Consider the following 24587-nt stretch of genomic DNA (forward strand, 5'->3'; position numbering starts at 1 on the left):
TATTAAGTTTACAAACATTCATAACCTAAAACATCTTTGATAACTAGTGGTGTAAATAGTGTAAGTGGTGTTTTTGGTTTTTGTTAATTTATTGTTATGTTGAAGGAAATCATGAATATATTTCAAATAAATTCTCCATAGTATCAGCGTATGAAGTTATAAATGAATAGTAAACACTAGCAATAGAACTTTGTAATGATATTAAAATGAATAACTACAAACATTATATTATTATTAGAAAAAATAAAGGTATCATATTCAACAATGAAACTTCGTAATTTTGTGCCAAAATTGTGTTTATCCGAATATAAAATTTTTAATCTCATTAGGTCCTCTTCCTCAACTGTACTTCATTTTAAGTATACGAATAACGTATATGGAACCGCTGTGAAGTGGGATTGTTCTTAGTTTCAAATGTAATATATCATCCATATATATATATATATAATATATATATATATATATATATTATATATATATATATATATATATATATATATAATCGCAATTAATGGAATCACTCTCACATTTTGATGAAGTAGCTTCAGTTCAATTTTAATGAACGATAAGGAGTCACGCCCTTTCCACATTATCAAAACTCTGACTTGCTATCAATTTTTTTGGTTCTCTATGTGTGAGAAAAAAATTGTATTAAGGATATGCCAGTATTATCTATTGTGAAGTTCAGTGTCCTTCCATATAGCTGTTTTCTATTACATTTTGTGATTAATTTGTATTAACTGTACTTATATGTTGCAATTGGTAATCTTAAAATATCTTTTGAGATTACTGAGAATATATCTAACGTATTGTTAAGGGTCAAAACATATTGGAACGGCGAATATAGAGTAGCAGAGAAGCAGCAGCTGAGATGAGAGTTTCAAAATAATAATGTTCTATTCCATTCAAAATAATAAATAAATTAATAAATAAATAATCATTTTATTTGTTCATGGACCAGCCATACAAATACAGAAATACAGTAGCAGAGAAGCAGCAGCTGAGATGAGAGTTTCAAAATAATAATGTTCTATTCCATTCAAAATAATAAATAAATTAATAAATAAATAATCATTTTATTTGTTCACGGACCAGCTATACAAATACAGAAATACAGTTAAATAGAGATACATGCACAATTATTCTATAATTCCACCAATAACCTCCAATAGAAATGAATTCTAAAGTAAAGTGTCAGTTCGTGAGAGAGCACGATTTCACTCTCTATGTCTGTTATCAATGTCTCCACTCCATGTGGATTATCAAACAATCAAGACTAATAGAATATTACTGCATAACTGAAAATTTATAATATTAAATATTGTATCAATACATCAATGGAATAATTATAATTTAAATACTTGAATAACACAGCAATATAACAATTATAGATCAAACAATACTTCATAGCATATTACCAAAATTTACAGGAACATTAACATTACATTATAATACTACTTTGGATTGGTACAGGTACTTTAGGACAGGTACATTACTTAATAATTTTAACTACAAGATTTCAAGCTATTGAATAAACTTACAGGCATTCTAATGAGCATAATGATGGTAGTTAAGTCAGAACGAATTACTTGATTTACAATAAGACTACACTAAACTTGGGTGGAAATTCAATTTTTCAAGCCAAACAAAATGTGATTAATTTACTTGGGGCGTGCAATTTATAGCAATCATCACACATATTTTATATGAGTTACAAGAAATTCCACTTGTGAAATCACGTACTCAAGTATCAACACTAAAAATCAAGAAGCGAATATCAATTGCTTTTACTACATAAAGGAATACTCTATTTATTTTCCTCTCACTCAAATTTGATAGAAGTACCATTACTTTGACGGCATCTGACACAACATTTTGGATGAATTCGCCAAGAAAGTAGGAAGGAATAGAGTTATACATTGGACAGCGTACTAAGAAATGTTCTATATCTTCTCTCTCACGAATATTACAAATAGGACAATTCGACATACAGTTCAATTTTGTACCTCTATTATTAACATACAAGTATATAGATACATTAGTGGCCATTCGCAAGTGAGTGATACAACGGACTTTGACAATGGGCATTTGGAATCCAAGCTGCTCACCCATCATGAAATTGGGATTTAACTCTCTATAGTGAGGGCAATTTATAGAGCTGAGTGCTGCTTCTACATCTTCCGCATACAAACTATCTGCGTGATTCCTGAACAAGATTCCCTGTACAGCTTTCAACCTGTGGAAGAGGTCAGCTCTATCTCTCCATGCAATTACGATACCCTGATCACCGCACTTCTGGAGAAGAGACAACCATCCCGAGGCTCCATGTATATTGTTCTGCTCCAGTGCACAGTCCAACAACACCGAGAAACAGAGTTTAGGGTATCTACACTCAGACATCTGTAGGACCCTTAAAAGAAAACCAAAAGTTATTTCCAATACAATGTGACTGAGCCTCAATCTGCCCAATTCCAAACGTACCGCCCAACTCGGTGATGTGACATTCAACAGAAGAACACGTTTCAGAAAATACAACTGTGCTCTTTCCAAAACGTCAGCACAACCAAGACCCCAAACTTCAGAGCCATACAGAATCGAAGGCAGCACTACCGCATCGTAGAGTTTCATCTTAGCATCCCATGTGTCAGACTTGGCTCTTCGAAGAACCTGGACGACTGACTCTCCAGTAATTCTCGCCTTCCTAATTAAGCCTTAACAGAATTTCCGGAAGCAACCCGACGCATGAAAGTCTACTCCAAGGTACCTATATCTGCTGACTATCTCTACTTCCTCACCTCGATAGCGAAGAGATAAAACGTTTTTGCGGCCCCTAGCATGGAAAGGTACAATTTTTGTTTTTTCAATATTGACAGTCAGCTTCAGGGACTCACAGTAGTCGGAAAGACAATTTAGCTTGTTACGCAGGTCCACCTCACTATCTGCAAAGATGACAATATCATCAGCAAACAGTAACATCAATATGTCAGTTTGGTTTTTCAATGGAATGCCATGGAAGCCTCTTCCCCTGAAAAAAGACTCAATATTTCTCAAATAGCAGGAGAACAAAAATGGACTAAGTGAATCCCCCTGCAACACCCTTTTGTAACTTCAATGGGGTCTGAAGTCCTATTCTCGCTTCTCACAACCAATGAAGCCCTGTCATAAAGTCCATTCAACAGCCTTATCATTTTACTGCTGACTCCACACAACCTAAGCTCGTCCCATAGAAGCCCATGAGGAACAGAGTCGAATGCAGATTGGAAATCGACAAATAAAGCAAAAAGTTTGCGGCGTCCAACCCTTATCTGGTGGAAAACAACTTTATGCAAAACAAATATATTGTCCAGACATCCACGCTTTCTCCTAAATCCACTTTGACACTCAGGCAGTATGTGACATTGATCAGCCTACTCTGACAGCCTTATCTCTAATGCATGTGTGAAAAGTTTTGTGATATTATTGAGCATTGCCAATCCTGTATAGTTATTAGGGTTGTCCTTATCTCCCTTCTTATACAGAAAAAACATGACAATTTTAGACCATTCCCGGGGTACCTCCTCCATATGTACTATTTTATTGAATGAATTTAGCAAATAATCTCTCAATTGCATCGGTAGAGCCTTGAAAAATTCATAATGTATTCCGTTACCTGACCCAACTCCCACAAAGTGAATTCTCTATCCAGAAAGTGTCTAGCATCACTTAACACAAACAATTGTTCCCTCTCACCTGCATATTTACTGCCAAGAAAGCGTGACCAAGATTCCAAAGAAACACCGTTAACATGCTTCTTTCCACCCTTGAAATATTTAACTGCTGTCCAAAACTCATAGGGATTTTTAACGTTTCTTATGTTGTATTTAAATATAATTTTTTTTTTTAATTTTAATTGTATCCCTGTAATTCTTCTTCAAATCAATAAATGCTTTTACAGCTGTATCCTCATATAACCTGGACCTAGCAAACCTGAATGCCCTGCGTACACCTCTTTTTAAAGCATTGCACACAAGGTCGTACCAAGGTTTGTTTTTAAAGCCACCAGCAAATTGTTTCCTATACATGCCAGATAAGTCAGCTGCCTCCCAGATAGATTTTGTAAAATTCTCAAAAATTAAATCAATTGAATTATTTGTGTCATTGAGTTGAAGATTCAATCTAGGAGATAGCAACAACGCCTTTCTAAATGATTCGGCGCAGCGGTCCGCCCAAACCAGCCTGTAAGAAATAGTTTTATCGCTCTCAGGTTCTAATATTGAAGTTTATAAATCATCAACCAAGTCAATATCTATCTCAATCGGCAGGTGATCAGACGATAAAGAAATATCTGAAACTGTAAACTCACGTACAGTATTAAGGTGTGCCAAATCAATCCAAGCATAATCGATAACGCTTTTGCCGTTTTCATTGATAAAAATATAGTTTCCTGGCTTATCTCCAAAACTTCTACCGTTTAGGACGACAAACAATTCATTCTCCATTAGATTTACTAGTTTCCTACCCTTGCTAACAATTTTCTTATCTAGCGAGGACCTTTCGCTATACAAACAATTAGTAGTATTGAATAAAAATTCCTCTTCAAAAAAATTTAAGTTACCTATTCTACAATTGAAATCTCCGCCCACTATAATTGGCAGTTTTTCCCCACGAAATGAAATAATATTGTCATCGAATAATCGCTCTAGACTATGAATACCCTCTTGCTCGAAACCTGATCGAAAAAACGTGAGATCAACAATAATAGCCCAGTCAAATAGTCATCATAATGAGCCCCGACCAAACAAAAATTAAGGTAATTGATTTTATTGTTTTAATCGGTCCTTTTGGGTACTAGTAAGAGTAATCTATGGTTTCCCACCAAAATTTCTGAAGGCATAACTTTTGGCAGCCTGAAAACCACGAGATTTTCGTACTTTTTTCAGTTTTTCCACGATATCTCCAAAACCAACTGTTCAATATTTTTGTTCTATACTTTTTTGAAGATCATTAAATTCCTTACAATTTTCATAACCTAAATGTTTTCCTATCTCCAATAGGAAGCGAGTTATAAGTCTTCAAAAATTGGAAATTTTTTTAAACTTTGCGAAAAATCGCTAAATCCATGTTTTTTCTCCTTTTTACTTGTTATAAAGTCGTATGTGGTATTTTTTGATCGTAATTAGGGTATTACTAAGATGTCAATACAATCACTAATGATAGAGTTGGAACAAAAAAAGTAATATTTTAGGGTAGTGATTCAAATTTTTAAGACTCATGATCTGGCGCTAACTTTTTTGGATGAATTCAGACTGAATGCTGATTGCTAAAACATATTTGCCATTGTTGGGAGTAAAAAGTGCACGTTATACAGTGTTATAGTGTGAAAATTATCAAGTACTCATTAGAGTAGATTTCATAAAAATAGCCCAGTTGAGGATGAAACAGCAGAGTGCCATCACAACACGCTGATAACAGCGTTCGAAATAAAAGCAGCTTAGTTACTTGTGAATTGAATGATAGTGCTGAAACAAAATGCTCATTTTGCAACTCAACGAATCATTCGTTATTCAAATGTCCTGCTTTCTTGAAAAGAGATCCAAAAGCTAGGAATGAATTTATTAAATCATTGAGAGTCTGTTTCAATTGTTTCTCCAAATTTCACGCTGCAAACCAATGCAAGTCTAAATCGTTGTGTTATTGTGGTCGTATGCATAATAAAATACTTCATTATCCTCGTAGTAGTGATAATAGCCGTTCGAATTCTCCTGTTCGTTATCAGAAGTCTACTGATAACATCTCTAAAATTGCTTTGAAATCGAAATCCGTTGATTCGATCACTCAAACTGATAGCACTATGAATGTTGTTGAGAATTCAAATTCTTCTAAGCATTGTGGTATCACTGATGTTATTGATAAGTCATCAATTGTTAGATTAATTCCTAAAACGAGTGTTGTTCTAGGTACTGCTCAAGCAGTTATTAAAAATTCATCTGGTTCGTTTATTGGTGTTCGTTTAATGATTGATTCTGGTAGTACTGCTAATTTCATCACAAAAGATCTTGTTATGAAACTTGGTTTATCTGTTCATGATTGTCAACAAAATTTCTCTGGTTTGAATTCCTCGAGTGTAGGGAATTCTTCTGGTGTTGTGAAATGTTTGTTGAAACCTAAGGGCTCAAATCACCCTCGTCTAGAAGCTGAGGCTTACGTGATTGATAAAATAGTTGGTTCATTGCCGCCTATTTATCTCAGTTCGAAAGTGCAAAATGAGTTGAAAAAATTCAACCTTGCTGATCCTGTGTTCTATGAACAACGTTCCGTTGATCTTCTATTGTGATGTCAGTTATTCAACAAAATATTACGTCATCATAGTCAAGTCTCATCTAGTGAAGAGTGTCCGTTTTGCGTGATTCCTACCGTGTTTGGTGACATTATTTTGGGTGAATTTCCAAATCATTCCGGTCTTCTTAATCAGTCATTGACTGCATTAATGACGTGTCCCACCTCTGAGAACTCGTTGAATAATTTGGTTCATAAGTTTTGGGAAAGTGAAGAAATTCCTAATCATAAATTTCCTAGTCCCGATGATGAGTTTTGTGAGAAACATTGAAACATTTTGCTGAAACTCACACGCGTGATACTGAAGGAAGATATGTTGTTCGTCTTCCTTTCAAAGTTGACACTAATCAACTCAAGTTTCATGAATCTCATGATGTTGCTTTAAATCGTTTTCTGTCGTTGGAGTGTCGTATGCTGCATGATGCTCGTTTGAAATCTGATTGCGTATCATTTATGGAAGAGTATCTTCTTTTGGATCATATGGAAGTTGCTAAAAAACCAGGTAAATATTTTATTCCTTATTTTTGTGTATTCAATCCGTCATCACCTACAACAAAGGTTCGTGTTGTATTTGATGGGTCTGCTAAAAAGAGTCACATTTCGTTGAATCAAGTTCTTCATTCAGGTCCAAAATTGTTAAATGACATATGTGATGTGTTAACTAGATTCAGACTTCACTCATTCGTATTCACATGTGATGCTACGAAAATGTATCGTGCTATCCTCGTTGATGAAGAAGATCGTTCTTTCCTTCACATATTGTTTCGTAAAGATCCTTCCGATGATATTGTCGTTTATGAGCTCAAAACAATCACATATGGTTTGAAACCGTCTGGTTTTCTTGCTCAATGTGCTCTCATTCAACTGGCGAAAGATGAAGGAGATAAATTTCCGTTGGAAGAAATCTGTGAAATAAAATCACAACTTTGTAATCTTCTAAACTGTGCTCATATCAAGTTGAATAAATGGAGCAGTAATTCTCCTGAGTTCTTGGATTTGATTCGTTCTGAAAACACTCAAGTACCACTTCATATCAGTGATGAGCCTAATTCAAATGTGAAAGTTCTTGGCATAATGTGGAACCCAACTACTGATTGTTTTCATATTAAAGTCTCCGTTCCAGAGTTTCAAAAGAAAAACTCTAAGCGCACTGTTCTGTCCGTTATCGCGCGTCTGTATGACCCTCTCGGCTTTATAGCTCCAGTAATATTCAAAATGAAATGTTTTTTACAAGAGCTGTGGAAGTTGGACATCGATTGGGATACGCCGATTCCTGTTGACTACAACGAATGCTGGAACGAGCTGATGAAGTTCAATTTCAATTCCTCGATGCGTTTATGGCGATGCTTTTTCTTGTCAAATACTTGGGTTTTCCGACGCATCGCAGAAAGGAATCTGTGCTTGTATCTTCTTGAGAGTTGTGTCGTCAGAATCTACGGTGAAATGCTTCCTGTTGAAAGCTAAAACTAAAGTTGCGTCGTTGAAAACTCTGTCTATTCCTCGATTCAAGCTGCGTTGTTGCTTTCGCGATTGTATGTTTCAGTCCTTCCTTCACTGGAAAAAATCAATCTTCAATCTACGTTTCTGTTCAGTGATTCAACTATTGTTTTATCTTGGTTGCATATACCTCCTTACAAGTTGCAAACGTTTGTTGCAAATCGTGTTGTGAGAATATTAGAGTTGACTAATATTTCAGATTGGAACCACATTGGTACTGATTTCAATATTGCCGATGTTGGTTCAAGAGGCATTTCTCCCCAAAACTTGTGCAATTCGCAAGATTGGTTCAATGCTCCAACGTGGTGTTCTAATTCGTTGTCATGTTGGCCGTTGTCATCTATGACTTACCCTGCTACTGAAATTCTGCCTGATGTGAAACAAAATAAAGGTGTTGTTTTGAATATCACTGAAGAGACTGCTGTTATTCAGATAACACGTTTCTCCTCATACATGAGATTGTTACGTTCCTGTGCTTATGTTTTACGTTTTGTGAATAACTGTAAAGCATCAATTAGTGGTGTCTGTCGTAAATCAGGCGCACAAGAGTGTTCAAGAGTTGAAATGTGCACAAATTTATTGTGTTAAAATTGTTCAAAAGTGTCATTTCAATCGTGAATTCGACCTATTGAAAGAGGGTAAACCTTGTGATAAGAGTTTCCAAAAATTGTCTGTATTCTTGGATTGTGATGGTGTGATTCGTGTTGGTGGCAGATTGGTAAATAGTGCTTTAGGATATGAAGCCAAGCATCCTTGTTTGATACATAAAGATAGTCATTTTACTAAACTCCTCATTGAGTATTATCATATTTCTCATCTTCATGCTGGACCAAGAATAGTGCGTGCTCTTATTCAGCGTTATTTTTGGATTGTTGGAGCACACAGTGTTATCAGAAATGTGAAATTCCATTTGTTTCGTGAAGTGGGAAATTCGGTCCTAACTATTGTTGAGCTTTCCACTCTGTTGGTGAAAATTGAGGCGATACTCAATTCGAGACCGTTGTATGCGCTCTCTTCATCTCCTGATGACTATGAGGCGCTGACTCCCGGACATTTCCTTGTTCATCGCCCTCTGTTGGCGGTTCCTGAAATTGACGTGAGTGATGTCAATGAGCACAGACTGTCTCGTTGGGAAAAGGTTAATCGCTTCACTCAGAGATTGTGGAAGAGGTGGGAGAGTGAATACCTCCACACTCTTCAACAGAAGAATAAGTGGTTTGAGAGTGACACAAACCTTCAGGTAGGGCAGTTAGTATGGATTAAAGAGGACAATTCATCACCCTTATCATACCCGTTAGGTAGAGTCACCCAAATCATAAGTGATGCTAAGGGTGTTGTGCGCTCAGCTCACGTGAAAACTAACTCTGGTGAGTATGTTAGGCCAGTTAGGAAACTTGCCCCCATACTTCCCTATCAGTTTAACCCACACACCAAGTTTTCCGTTTTTGCTTTCCTATTTCTTTTTCCCTTCGTTTTTCCTTTTCTACCGTTCAGTGCATGTTGTTTTGTTTTTCTTTTACTTTTAAATTTTAGTTTTTTTTTGAGTTTATGTTCTTGGAAATGGGGCATTCCAAGGCGGGCGGAGATGGTGGATTCATGGAGGATCGGCAGCCTTGATTGTGGGTTGATTAGTTTGTGCTTTCCTTCCCTTCCCCCTCTCCCAAAGAGGCAAGATAACCTCTCTCCCTCACCCCTCCTTCATCCTTCCCGTTTATCTTTCTAACCAGCACTTCAAGAAGCGTGCTCGAGAAGTCAACATCGTTTTCGTTCTGTTTCTCCTGTTTCCGTGGCGTTCGAGCTGAACGCAATTACCTCGTTTCGTTTCGTGATATATGTACAATATCATATAGGCCTACGCATAAAGACAGGATATCGTCAGCATTAACTTCTACACACGAGATACAGTCCACTTCCTCGCCAGTTCCAAGGTTAGTGCAAATTAAAGACTTACTTTTGGGGCTGTCGACGTTTTCGTGAATTAAATCTTAACTGTACCCCAATCCATAGGCTTGGGGACAGGACGGGATTACCAGCCACTCTTTCCACTATTTTAAAACTATCAAATATAACTAAATCATTTATCTTATTATAAGCCCATGTTTCTGGTATGCCAACTATATCAAATGAATTTATACTTTGGCGCTGCCGGCCATCAATTGAAAGCAAATTACTCAATCCGTGACAGTTCCAAAACATTATTTTCAGTCGAGGATTAGACTTAATTGAAGGGTTCAAATTAAGAGCCTCATTAAAGGGCAAATGACTACGTCTACTGATATTTAGCGACTCCAGATTAACAAGTCTCTCACGCTCGATGACTGGACTCACCCCCTCCGTCTCCTATGGTGGACCAGCGCCGCCGGGAAGCACACTAGGACTAGCACCAAGTGAGTGTCGAGCCCGTTCCTCGTTTGTCGACCGCAACACACGTTGACTGCCCCCGGCCCCCGTCATCAGCCAGCCAAGCAGGTTGTTGGCAGGGCGCGGCGGCTGACTCGCGCTGTCGCCGTCCCTCGCCGCCTCCACACATCGATTTCGCCGTCCATCTCCCCGTCGTCTCTTCGCACTGTGGTGTCCTCTCCATACATCAGTACGTCGCCTTCGAGTTATTGAATTCTCAGGGTGTTGAAGGGTGTCAAATAATGTAGCTCCTTGTCTTATTACTGTTGGGGTCGTGAGATCAGAAACCGGGTTGCAGGGTGCAGGAGAATCGAGAGCACCAGGTGATTGGTTGGGTGTGATAGGGCAAGATCCCAGAAATCGTATGTCGGGAGAACTCGACAACCGGATGATCCTCCTATTTCTAGAAAGCACACCGCCATCACCGTCAACATCAGCCATCGGCACCAACTTCACTCATCACAGTCTGTTTGACAAATTTTCCCAAGTGTTTGGAGAATAATCGTTTTCCGTGGCGATTGAGATGGAGACCATGTTTTGTAAAGTTGAATCTCCGGAGGAAGTCATTAATGTCTAGGTAGAAGAGCTGTGAAATAAGTAAACTCTTCATTTGTAGAGCTTTAATCAAATAAAATTGAACATGACTTTCTACTAGTAACGGATCAACAACATTTGATATTTATGAATGAATCAATGACAACGAAAACATATGGTTTATCATGTCATTCTACCCGGCTAGATTTTCGTGTTATCTTAGGGGCAAGATGACGGAGCGACACAGTGGACTCTTGTCCATCAGGGCGACAAATGTGAGCATACTCTGGGTTTGCCTCAATCAATTCAACTTCTTCTACTGATGAATCTTGCTTTGAATTTCGGTTCATTTTCTTCAGCCAAACTGGTCCTGGGCTCATTAGCCAAGATGGTAGTGACTGTCCATTTGTTGAGGATCTCATGTGTAGGAACATTCGTTCATGAGGGGTGCAATTTGTTGTAGTACACAAAAGAGATCGAATAGAGTGAAGTGCATCAGGCAACACTTCCTCCCATCGATTTGAATCAAGTCCTCGTGATCTTAGAGCTAGTGTTATTGCTTTCCATATAATTCCATTATATCGCTCTACTTGACCATTCCCTCTCGGATTGTAAGGCGTTGATCTACTAGTTGCTATCCCTTTTGAGCCAAGAAAGCTCTTCAACTCAGTTGACATGAAGGATGTTCCTCTGTCTGTGTGAATATAGCTTGGAAGGCCAAACATTGATATTAATGAGACCAGGCAATTTATGACTGTTCTCGCAGTCATGTCTGGACAAGGAAATACAAAAGGGAATCTTGAGTACTCATCAACCATCACCAGTAGGTATTTATTTCTTGTTTTTGATTGTACAGCGCACCAACATAGTCATCCACCACTCTAGATACGTAAGAGTTGGAGTAGAGTATGCTCTCGTTAAGTGTGAGGTCGTCATAACGGCAGGGTACACTGCATATTACAATTTTCGACTTGAGCTTGAGTTCAAGAAGAGAGCTGATTCCTTGGAAGATGGTTAATTGATGAGGTTCATTTTTATGAAAATCATTGATTCCAGCCAATATAACAATGACATCATCCTTAGTAAAGTCACTGACAAAATGGATTCCATCGTGAATGATGTGTTTCAATTTAGCACCGGGCTTGGTATAGACGAAAATTTCGAAGTCATCATATAGATGATGGAGGTATTTACTCACCTCTCTTCCTTGACTGTCTGCTAATATTGTCATCCTCCTTTTCTTCTTAATATAGGTTGAATCACTACGTTTCAGGCAAAGAGTCTTAGATTCACTTTCCTTATCAGGTCTGTGAATTTGAGCTTTGACTAGTAGCTTGTGAGTAGTAGGCTCATCATTTCTTGATGGGGACAACGTATCCCCAGAGAGCGACTCAAATCTATTTGTCTCTTTTATAGTAGCTCTTGCCTCATTAACATTATTTCTTGCCTTAGCTGAGTGTCTTGGCGTAATAAAACCATCATTCTGAGAGATTGCCTTGTCGATAACAATGCTTTCATTCATAAGTACATTATTTTTACTTTCCTTGCCCTATTATCATAGGTGAGGAAAGTATTGCTTTCCAAAAAAAATTAAGGTACCCTAATTTCAAGTTTTCTATACGTTTCAAGGTCCCCTGAGTCCAAAAACATGATTTTTGGGTGTTGGTCTGTGTGTGTGTATGTGTGTGTGTGTGTATGTCTGTGAACACGATAACTCCATTCCTAATTAACCGATTGACTTGAGGTCCTTATACCATAAGGATCCGACAATAAGAAATTCAAGTAAATTCAATTCAAGATGGCGGATAATTACTAAAAAACCATGTTTTTCACGTTTTTCTCGAAAACGGCTCTAACGATTTTCTTCAAATTTATACCATGGATAGCTATTTATAAGCCCTATCAACTGACACGAGTCTCATTTCTGGGAAAATTCCAGGAGCTCCGTAATATTCTTGAGAAAAATGGCGGATAATGACTAAAAAACCATGTTTTTCACGGTTTTCTCGAAAACGGCTTCAACGATTTTCTTCAAATTCATACCATAGATAGCTATTCATAAGCCCTATCAACTGACATGAGTCTCATTTCTGGGAAAATTGCAGGAGGTCCGTAATATTCTTGAGAAAAATGGCAGATAATTACTAAAAAACCATGTTTTTCACGATTTTCTCAAATATAACTTGACCGATTTTTTTCAAATTCATACCCTGTATAGTTATTTATCAGCTCTATCAACTGGCATGAGTCTCCTTTCTGGGAAACCAATGGGGGATTCACCCCATCCGTGAGAAATGGACTTAGTAACCTCCTTCTCGTGTATGAGGTAGGTAGGTAGCGCAGTTCATAAAAAGAACACATAGTCGAGATATTTCATCTGTAGAACAGCTGTTTTTACAACTTTAAAAAAATTACGACTAAAAAATCATCGAATTTCACAATTCACACAAAGAAAAAGTTCTCTGAAAACAATTATATATACACATATACAGAAGTCTGATCGTAGTTTCAAATATGAGCAAGGAAAGTTGTGTGAGTGTACCACACCAGATTTTCTTTATCTTTCTGTATAAGTCAAGTCAGTGAATAAATGTAACATAATTATGACATTTTACCTTTTTATCTTACCTTATTCAGCTCACGCTTGCTGCGTGTTGTCATAGTTGTCATTTTAAAATTCAAAACTAGCGCGCAAAATAATTAACAGCAGACGTCACAACAAAGCAGCTCATCAGATGTCACATTGGAAATACAGCTGTCTGCTATCCCAGCTGACTCGCTTCCCGCGTAAAAGTAATTTTGAGGTTAGGAAGCACCGGTGAGCGGTGACCGGCAACTTGCAGACAACAGTCAGGTCAGAAGTCAAAACAATCATCTTTTGATAGATATCCACTATCAAGTCGTGAGTTGAAAGTAAAGAAATTGAATCCACTACACTCAAACGAATCAAATTGAAGGTTAGGCTACGAAAATGAGCACTGGTGAGACTAATTTCATTCAAACTAACACAAGTGCATTTGCTTGAATGTGTCACACACTCACTAAAAACGATCTCTAGCATAAAGAAACTGAAGAAATAGACTTTGTAAATTTATAAAACTCAATTTTTTTAAGGAGCTATTTGCAGTAGAACTAACCAGGCAAACTGCAGGCCTGCCAACCTCATTCAAAATAATGTGTGTATTCAAATGTGGCAGAATGTAGTGGAGTAAATAATTTAGATATCATTTAAACTCTTTTCTTCCTCTACCTTTTCTGAACACTCTACATTCGCCGCTCCACTGTGTTTTGGGCCTAAATCATGACAAGAGGTAATAATGATCTTCATTTATTTATTCTAAACGCATTTATCTGCCATGAAAACAAACATTACCAAAAATTAAAGAAAAATGCTTTAATATTAATGTTAAATGCTTTACTACTATAATGGTAAATATTTGAATATTTTCATAATTTCATCATAAATCAAATTGATATTCTCAGTATTAAAATAGAAAAAACGTGTATAATACTTGTATGTTAATTGAGAGTATGATTGATGTGTGTGTGTGTGGTGTGTGTGTGTGTGTGTGTGTGTGTAGGTGAGTGGTTCGAGTCCCGACCTGGTGTCGTCTCGCAGCGTGTCGCAGGCGAACGGTGCAGGCCACCACCACCAGGGGCAGCACCAGCACCAGCACCAGCACCAGCACCAGCACCAGCACCAGCACCAGCACTACTCACACTCACACCCACATCTGCTGCCCAACCCGGAGGCGCACCGCACCTACACCAACCTCGCCAACCTCACGCTCATCGACATCGACGCGCAGCTCCAACAACAGGTATATCACCACATCACCACATACAATAAGTCAACTCACATCCCTAGAATAAGTTTACCGAAATTCCTAGAATGAGTTGAGTGAGATCCTAACTGAAACTTTATAACTTCAAAACAAATAATACAAACGATGCTCCTTTGTTTCTACTTGTAACTTTGAAACAAGGTCATGTATTGACCAAGGTCCTGTATTGTTTGTTCAGGTCATGTATTTAGTTTGAACTGAAATTTAAAAATAATGATGCTTCTTACAAAGTAGCTCGAATAAAATATGTTTATTCAAACTATCCAAATAATTCACTCAAAAGAATAAATATAAAGCGTTTTGAATATCCCTCTATTACTTATTCAGCTTTCATTTCCTTCACCGTAATAATTTTACTGTGGTTGTGAGTCTGCTGCAGCTGAAGCTGATTACTTTCGGGTGTCCCTAAGCTCTTTCAGGAGACTTATGAAGAGAGTTCTGTATGTGGGATTTTAGTGTTTCTTTTCTTGTTGTTTGCTCCTATCGTTCCTCTTTTATTTCACTTTTGATCTATATATCCTGTTAACTGTGTTTTTCATGTATTTTTTGCTTGTATTGGTAGCTTATATTGTTTGACATTCAATTTTTACAATTTTCTTGTTTGTTTCTGGTTTTCTTCTGTTATTTTTCTTGTAAAATTAGTGTTGTTCCTTTAGAAGTTGAATAAATGAATAATTCTCAATTCGAAATACTTGATAAACTATCAACACTATTCATGTAGCTATGTCCCAGTATTTAATATATTCAGTTCAATTTAATAGATTTAATTTTCGATTGGGTTCATATAGATTTGTCCCATTAATTATAGATCCAATCTAAGTTGAATAAATAAATCATTCCCATTTCGAAATACTTGATAAACTATCAACACTATTCAACGAGTTATGTCCCAGTAATTAATAGATTCAATTTCATTTAATTTTGGATTTGGTTCATATAGCTCTGTCCCAGTAATTAATAGATCCAATTCAATTTAATATATTCCATTTTTGATTTGTTTTTTTTTTTTTTAGTTTCTCATAATAATCTACTCTCAATCTATTCATTTTGTGAGCATGCGATGTCCTCGTACGATCTTGTTCAATTACTGCTCTAATGAATTGAAATGATCGTAGAAGCTTGTAATTTATGAGGTTTGTTTCTATTTTTTTGTTGGCAGCATTTGGAAGAGCTGAGAGGAACGTTCGATGACAGGAATATAATGTACATAATGGGCCGCGGACATGGGCATGGGGCTCTAGTGCATGGCCAGCAAGTCCCCTACACCAACAACCAATTCTCTCAAAAATCCACCCAGGGTAATGTTATTTAAATGTATCCCAACAATACGATTAGCGCTTATCATATATAGAATTATTAATCTCAGACAAAATCTATCAGTAAGTGCCGTTTGCACAGTTTCAGTTCGAACTAAATTTCATTTTAACTGGATTAAATCCATAACAAGTCTCGCTTGTTGTAATGTGGTTCATTTGAGTTTAAGCCACCAGTTGATTAAATTCAGTTGAAGCGTTGACTGTGCAAACGGACCTTGGAGTACATTATTATTAAAATAACTATCAAAATCCAATGCTAATAGAATAGGCTAGTACTCTGAGTATTTTGCATCCTTGAATTGGAGACGACGATCAAAAATGAAATGATGTTTGGCTTTAAACTTCATCCTGCAGCTATTTATACGAATATAAAGATTTTCTCTTTTAGAACTCAAGTACCTTCTGCAAAAAATAGTGACTCACACTAAGTTTTTTTATTCTCTAATAATTATATTTTACTAGAATCTTATATTGGGATTAATAATTCTTCACCCTATTCATACTACATGTCAATGATCTACATTTATGGTTTCTCAATTCAACTATGATATCATAGGCGGATGATACTGCAGCTATTTTCCATGGTTAATCTTGGAATGAAGTTCACATCATAGCTAAATAAAAAATATTACAAATTTAGAATCGGCTAGATAAAAGTACCTTATGATTAATGTAGATGAATCTAACTACATAACCTTCTCGTCGATAATGAAGAATTAAAACTCCAATTACACTCAAGGTGCATTTCAAACTTGGGAAATTGTGATTACCACTATGTAAAAGTCACTAATTTTATATACCAAGTATATGGTATTTAGAATGAGTATAATGTATAAGAGTATAAACGTATTTAAAATTGGTGACTTTTTTATAGTGGGACAATCACAATAAATGACAAGGTTACCACATAATAACCTTTCTTATGGACTAAGAAATCATTTTCAAAGATCGAAAGATTATAGGATTTTGAATGTTAGTAAAGTAGAATGGCCCGACAGATTGTTACAGCAATATATCAGCTTTAAATACATCTGGAGTGATTAATAGGCATATTAAACGCTTTCTTAAAGAGAAATCTAGTAATTTTAAAATCATGCAAATGAATGCACAGTCAATCGGAAACAACTTTTTAAAGTAGAAGCGGCGTGTGAAGAAGAAGATCCACTTGTTTTAAGTATCAGTGAGCATTGGTTGAGTAAGGATGAGGCCAATATTTATATGCCTTCTGCATATGTTTTGGGTAGCATCTATTGTCGTGAGCAATTCAGAGATGGAGGGGCTGGTATCTTTGTCAAGAAAAACCTCAAATTTAAAATATTAAATATCAATCACCTATGTGAAGAAAAAATCTGTTAGGCAGTTGCTATCTATTTAGTTTCTGTTAATGTTATTGTTGTCTCTTTATATAGGTCACCTGCTGGAAGTGTTGTTGAGTTCATGAAATCACTTGAAAATGTTCTTAATACTGTATATAATAACTCAAAGCCTAACACAAAAATATTAGTATGTGGAGATTTGAATATCGATTTTAATCATGTTAATAATTGTAGCAGCTCTCGGAATGTACTTAAATCATTTGATATCTTCACAATTAATATGGAGGCTACAAGAGGTAAATCTATACTCAGAGGTTTAGACTATATACTCACTAATCACCGTTCAGAATCTAGTGTAAGGGTCGAGGAATTTTTAATTTATGATCACAAAGTTGTTTTTTTTTTGAAACAGAGATAAGACCTCTATATAATAATGACTATTCAACCTACAAACGTATCTTTCGAGCTTGTAATTTTATAAAATTTCAAAGGCACTTGAGTTTTATTGAATGGACAACCGTTATATTGGGCCATAACCCTGACCAGGATTTTTTGTTTTACATGAAATATTGACGAAATGTTTTGACTTGTGTTTTCCTCTCAAAAAGAAAACAGGAAGCATGCTACAGAAAGAGAGACTTGCGTACTGGTATACTGATTCCTTGAGAAACTTGAAGGAAATTACTATAGCTTATTATTCGTTTTATAGAGAAACAAAATCAATGGAAGTATATATGCTATATAAGGGGTTGAATGCTGAGTATAATAAGAGGATAAAGGAAGCTAAGCGATGTGCAACTAATAGACGCATTGCATCCTCAAGCAATGTCACTAAGACAGCATGGCAGATTATCAAAGAAGCATGTAATACAAGTTCGTTTAATGCACCTGATATTGATCCAGAAGTATTCAACAATTTATTTTTAGATTCTGTGGAAGATATTGTATCTGCCACGAAATGTGATTTATCTTCCAGCCAGAATTATATTACAAGAACTGGTCGTGCTGAAGTTGATTTCTTTTGGAATGAAGTTAATGAATCAGAAGTGATTGATGCAGTCAGGTCTCTGTCAAATTCTAAAAGTGTAGATGTATATGGGTTATCGAATTGTTTTATCAAAGACATAATCCTTGCCATAGTTCATCCATCAACTCTCTTAATTAATATTTGCATAAGATTTAAGGGTTCTCCTGGTTGTTTAAAAATAAGCAGAGTTACCCCTGTTTCCCAAAAAGGGGATAGGGGTAATGCAGGAAACTACAGACCAATCAGTCTTATCCCTATATTGTCTAAAATATTTGAAATAATTCTTTTTAGACAATTAGTAAGATTCTTTGAAATAAATGAGCTGCTGTCTCCTATTCAATTCGGATTTAGAGCTGGCAAGTCAACTTCAGATGCAGTTGAACATTTAGTAAGACTGGTGATGGGTGCTTTTGAGAAAAAAGAATATGCAATGCTAGTTATGTGTGACTTAACCAAAGCATTTGAATGCATACAGCATGAATTACTGCCAATGAAACTTGAGCACTATGGAATTGAAGGTGAAGAACTGGCTCTAATTAAATCATATTTGGAAGACAGAAGACAAATAGTATGTGTTGGCGACAAGTCATCTCAAGAGGTTAGTGTCAGGTATGGTGTCTCCCAGGGATCTGTTCTTGGGCCATTTCTTATCCTGATTTCAATTAATGATTTAGCATATGTCCTACCCCAGAGCACAAAGACTGCAATGTATTACATCAAATGGAAACAGTCATATTCAATGAAGCAAAGGAGTGGTTTGAAGCCAATGGATTGAAACTTAATATTGGAAAGACATCGAGAATTATATGCAGTTTGCGCTCTATAGATGAGACCCAAGCACCTGCCGTAAGGCTGCTCGATTTCAACATAGACCCAAAATTGTCCTGGAGTGCTCATGTAGAGAATCTGTGTACAAGATTGTCAAGATCAACGTTTGTTCTTAGAAGACTTAGAGACCAGCTATCAACCCAGTATCTAAGAATGGTGTATTTTGCTCTAGTTCAGAGTCATCTAGCTTATGGCATGCATTTATGGGGTCACACAGCCCACCTCAAGCATCTATTGCTGTACCAGAAGAGAGCAATTCGAACTATTTTTCATGAGTCAGAAAGAAACTTGTAGACCACTGTTTATTCGATTGAAAGTATTAACTGTATTCAACTTGTATATACTATGCTCTGTTCTGTATATAAAAAAGAACATGTCGACTTATGTTCAACGGTCGCAAATATATAGTTTTAATACACGGTCTAGTCAGATGTTGCATCTTCCAAGATGTAGAATATACAAATCAGATAAAACATGCTTTGTAGGTGGTGTCAATTTATTCAACAAGCTTCCTGCTGGAGCCAAGAATGTTTCTGATAAAGCTTAAAAAATAAAATTATCTAGTTATTTAGTAGAAAGGCCCTATTACTCTATAGAAGAATTTTTGAATTCCAACTGTGATATAACATTTTAGTTTATAGTACCTGTGCAAATTGATTTTAATTTATGTATTTTTTTATATTAATATTTATAAAATTTTTACTCTGTACTTTAAAATTTCTGTGTAAATTTATGTTTGACAAGATCTTATATTCATGTATCTGAATCCATGGATCAAATAAATAAATGAATATTATTACTAATAAATCATTAGGTTATGTGAGCATTCCTTATAAAGTAATATTTCTCGACAATGTAATCTAAATGTTCCTCTATTCATTTCAATGGTGTTTTAACAGGTGGTGAACCTATCTACGAGAACGTGCCACTACCCTGGGCGGGCTCCGACGCCGGCGAAAGCCGCAGCCGCGCATCCAGCATACAATCGGCACCCGAAATGAGTCGAACAACAGCAACAACACCATCGACTCCGGCAACAACGCCAACTGCAACAACAACAACAACTTCCGCTCAAATTCACAAACAGCAGTCAACAACTGCTCCCGCCAAGGCACAACCGCAGTCTGCGCATGCGCAGTCACAAGCTACTCCGCTCACCTCTTCTACCACTACCACCACCACCACCTCCTCCTCCTCCTCCTCCTCCTCCACCTCGCAGCTCTCACAAATGGTGTCACACAACGATACAACTGTTACTTCAGCAGGTAAATTGGTTTGAATTTACTCACTAATGCTACGGTCAAAACTGACACTTGGATGATTCCAGTGACTCGATTAGTAATCAACAATCATGATAATAATAACAACTAGAACACTGTAGTAATTAAAACACTAAATACACAATATTTATTAATTCTCAACTTATAATATACAAAACATAATATAAAATATTGGAGAAAGAACAGCAGAAACCGCGCAAAACTGTAACTTTTGATAGATATGAAGTTCCAAATATTTTGTTTGGTGTCCACTCATAAATTTATTGAAAAAATACATGAAACAGAATTTTAAAATGCTTAATTTTCAAATAAATATGCTATTGTCTATCACTTAGCCCTCTGCAACTGCAAATGTCAACAACCGTGAGAACAGCTAGATGGGATTTTTGTATGGTCGGGCGCTACTATAAAAAACTATTTGTCATTTGATTTGAGCGTTGATAAAAATATTGCTCTCAAAGAAAACTTGATAAAAAATATTGCGTTTATCTCGGGTTTCTTTGTTTTGTTATTTCCTCTTTAGTGAAACATTTTCTTATGAATGGTATAAATTAATTGAATTTAGGGCCTGGACACACAGAGAGCAATCTGTGGGCAGCGATCAGAGCGTTAACAGGATATAGATATAGGTAGCTGAGACAGTATCATCAATGATTACTGTTCAAGATACTGTGACATTCTAGTTAGGCGACTCACATGAGAACGAGGAGGGAGATTACATTCTTACATGGTAACTGCTCTCACGTTAACATTGCGCACCTGATCTCAAACATTAAGCATCGTTCTCTCGTTATCACTGTACATCAATGATATGAGGTTGATGAGAGAGAGAGGGCCTGTAGTCTTTACTGCGTATTCAAAGAAATACTTCAAAATAAGTTTTAAATTAAAGGAAAATTATAAATAATCAAATTATGTAAAATAAGGTGGAAGAAAATCCTAAAAAGTTTTGTTCTAAATATATAAATAAATTTTATTTATAAAAACAACAGCACTTACCTTAGTAATACTTGGTAGTACTAATAGTTCTAAGTTATTCTAGAAGTTGGAAGTATTTTTCACCCAGTTGCATTCCTTTCTTGTTCAAGACGTGGATTTAATTTCAGACATCGTCATTACCGGGTGTTTCCAAAAGAATGACCAAATTTTAAACAGTTATATTTTTTTAAAAAATGGTGCACTCAGCCCAATTTTACATCGAATTACTCTCAGAAGTATCAAGTTTATGATGATTTATTTTAAGTGTTCTATGTGCCCTCCTTTTGAGGCTCGGACAACATCTAGACGGTAGCCAAATTCATCCCAGTCTGTTCGCAAGATGTCTTCTCTGACTGTAGCTGCTGCATCAGTTATCCTAGTTTTTAGCTCCTCAATGCCAAGTGCTAAGGGAGGAACGTAAGCACATTCTTTAACGTATCCCCACAGGAAAACATCACACGGTGTTATGTGAGGGGACTGTGGAGTCCAGGAATGCATAGCCAAGTGTTGCGGTCTTGTGCGCCTGCGCCCTATCCAACGTTGAGGCAAGTTGGTGTTGAGGAAATGGCGTACATCCTTGTGCCATCAAAGGGAGGGCACATAGAACACTTTTAATACATCATCATAAACTTGATACTTCTGAGAGTAATTTGATGTAAAATTGGTTTGTGTGAATCATTTTAAAAATAAATATAACTTTTCAAAATTGGGTCATTCTGTTTTAAACACCCGGTATATTCTATCCTTTATTCTGATTAATTGTATCATGATTGTTCTTTCTGCATTATTTTCCCATGCTAATTCTTTCTATGCTGACTCTTTTTATGTTGTAGAATTTGCAATAGAATCGTTCAACGGTTTCGTAATTTGTTTGATGTAGATTCGTCGCTGAGCGCGAACACCAGTTCGGGAACGAACTCGCTGGGCAAACAAGGCAAGGGTCGCCGGAAGTGGGGGGGTCTGCTGGGAGGGGGCAGTGGCAACAAACCCAAGGCAGTGCAAAGCAGAAGCGACCAAGGCCAAGGTCCCCGGCTTCCGCTGTCGCCGACCATCTCCAAAGAGATGATGGTAATTTATCCAAATACACATATTTCATGCTTTGTTAATGTTGTTTCCTGATTCTTATACTTAATTATTCCTTTTTCTAGTGGTATAGGATAAGTCTTCCAACCTCTTGTGGCGTGAAATACATAGCATCATGCGGATTTTTAAAAGTAAATTGATAAGGATTGTGCCAATATAGACATTTATTGTTTTTGAGATGAAAGATAAATTAGGACAAAAAAGACTAACAAGATACAATCTATGATACGAAAAAAGACAGACAAATATTATCAGTGTAATCCAAGTTAAAATTGTACGAGTATGTGGACGATATGAGCAAGTAATAACAGTATTCTAGCACTGTTATTAGTTGTTAGTTTTTTTTGTATCATTGATTGTATCTTGTTAGTCTTTTTTCATCTCATGAATAATTATTACATTTTCTTATCAATAGAATTTCAATTCACAAATTGATACAACAGTGTTTTTGTAGAAAAACAAAAGACATTCTCCCGAAAACTGCTTAAGATAATTTTGATTATATTATTTTGAGGCGACGAGTTTTAACATGAACCTTCGACTCCCACCACATGAGACTCAACTCTGACTTTTTTAAGGTGGGGTAAGAGTTTAGTAAGTTTTTCCTCTGCAGCCGGTACCTTCGAACATTCTCTACATGAATACTGGCCTTATGAATTATTCTGAATGAGAGGGGAAGATGTGTGAGAGAGAATATATTCCCACCACTATATCCCTATCACGCCAGCCACTCTTTCACCATTGGAGGGGTTGAGGTACATGTTATATCTCGTAGCCTATAATACTGGGCCCGTTCTGTGTACATGGAATGTGGTAAATTGTCCGAATCACAATTTACCAGGTAGGAAGTTCCGCGTCCCATAGGAAGAATTTTGACAGATTCTGTACCAGAAACCAGTTTTAGTTCCAAGTTCCTGCCCCACAGTCGAAGCGTGGTAAATTGGCCGACAAAAAATTTGAAACGACAACTGGTACAGTTCCAACTATCTGAGCTCTCATTGGTCGATTGAATTTGTAGTCTGCTTGCTTCTCTGCGCATGCGCTTATAGTTTGTTTACCATAGCATAGCCATAGAATACATAATCAACAAAATTATGTTTGATAACCATTCGTTAAATGATTTTTTCTCTATAGAAAACTTGAGAGTAGTGGAATGAAAGAAATGCACACTTTTCTAGACGGTAAGTTTGTAAAACAGCCTTTCTTCATTCACGCAGCTAGTAAACAACACATTTTTGTGTAAATCAACTTTATAAGTGCGCGCCAAAAGCTTGAACCAACGATTTTGAAATGGCGTTCCATGGGAACATTTTGCACTAGTCACGTGATGGAACAATTTACTGTACACAGAACGTACACACTGTAATCCTTTTTTCTGGGTCATCCTCCTTAATAACACTTCCCACAATATTATATTCATTTTTTTAAATATATTATTATAGAACTAATATTGTCTTAATTTTTTCACAGTGCCAGCTGTTGGAACGAAAATTGAGCGACACTCAATTATTTTTCGAGTTTGAAAAGATTCCAAAACAAAAGGCGAATCCTGATTTCACAACAGCTCAACATCCTGATAATGCTAGTCGAAATAGGTATGTTTGCCTTTAGTAAATACATTCCAGAATTTATATGGATTTTCATTTAATAATAATTATTCATATAATTCATTAGCTTTTGAATAAATGCAATATCTCAGTAATTTCCATCTGTTGACTGGCTGGCAGCTATGGCTTCGTATAAAATCAGCGCTGTTTTCCGGAGATTGTCAGTTTTGGTGTCAGAATGGTACCTAAGCATCCCTGACTAGCAATTAGGTTCGATTCCCGGGCTGACAAATAATTTTTGAATAGTAGCGCTCATCAAATTTCCATCTAGCTGTCTTACCATCTTACCCTGTTGTCAATATTTGCAGTAGCAGATGTCTTCGGGGTGATTTACAGCATTTAATTTGGATTTTCATTCAATAATAATCATTATTACAGTGTATTTTCAAAAGGAAAATAACTTCAAATTAGAAGTTCATTAAATTGAAATAATTTTATTAAATATTAGCCTGTATAAAAAATGAAATGTTACACTTTTATTATTGGAACACTTGGTATATTTCTCACAGAAAATTGACAAATGTGTGATACATTTTTTTCAGAATTAGAAGTTTTTTACAA

At 36.4% G+C, this 24587-nt stretch overlaps 1 protein-coding gene across 5 annotated transcripts in view; it reads left to right on the forward strand.

The window, feature by feature from the left end:
- Positions 1–24587, forward strand: part of LOC111062944 (tyrosine-protein phosphatase non-receptor type 21) — a 127665-nt gene that overhangs the window by 68039 nt on the left and 35039 nt on the right. For 3 of the 5 annotated variants that reach the window (XM_039432645.1, XM_039432644.1, XM_039432648.1), the window contains 5 exons: positions 14328–14567; positions 15751–15889; positions 19978–20343; positions 22217–22404; positions 23890–24014. In XM_039432645.1, coding sequence (XP_039288579.1) covers positions 14328–14567; positions 15751–15889; positions 19978–20343; positions 22217–22404; positions 23890–24014 — 1058 coding nt within the window. The remainder of the gene's footprint in view (positions 1–14327; positions 14568–15750; positions 15890–19977; positions 20344–22216; positions 22405–23889; positions 24015–24587) is intronic. The other 2 variants (XM_039432646.1, XM_039432647.1) reach the window with 2 other exon arrangements.

The sequence above is a fragment of the Nilaparvata lugens genome, chromosome 7 (genome assembly GCF_014356525.2).
Source record: "Nilaparvata lugens isolate BPH chromosome 7, ASM1435652v1, whole genome shotgun sequence".
NCBI lineage: Eukaryota > Metazoa > Arthropoda > Insecta > Hemiptera > Delphacidae > Nilaparvata > Nilaparvata lugens.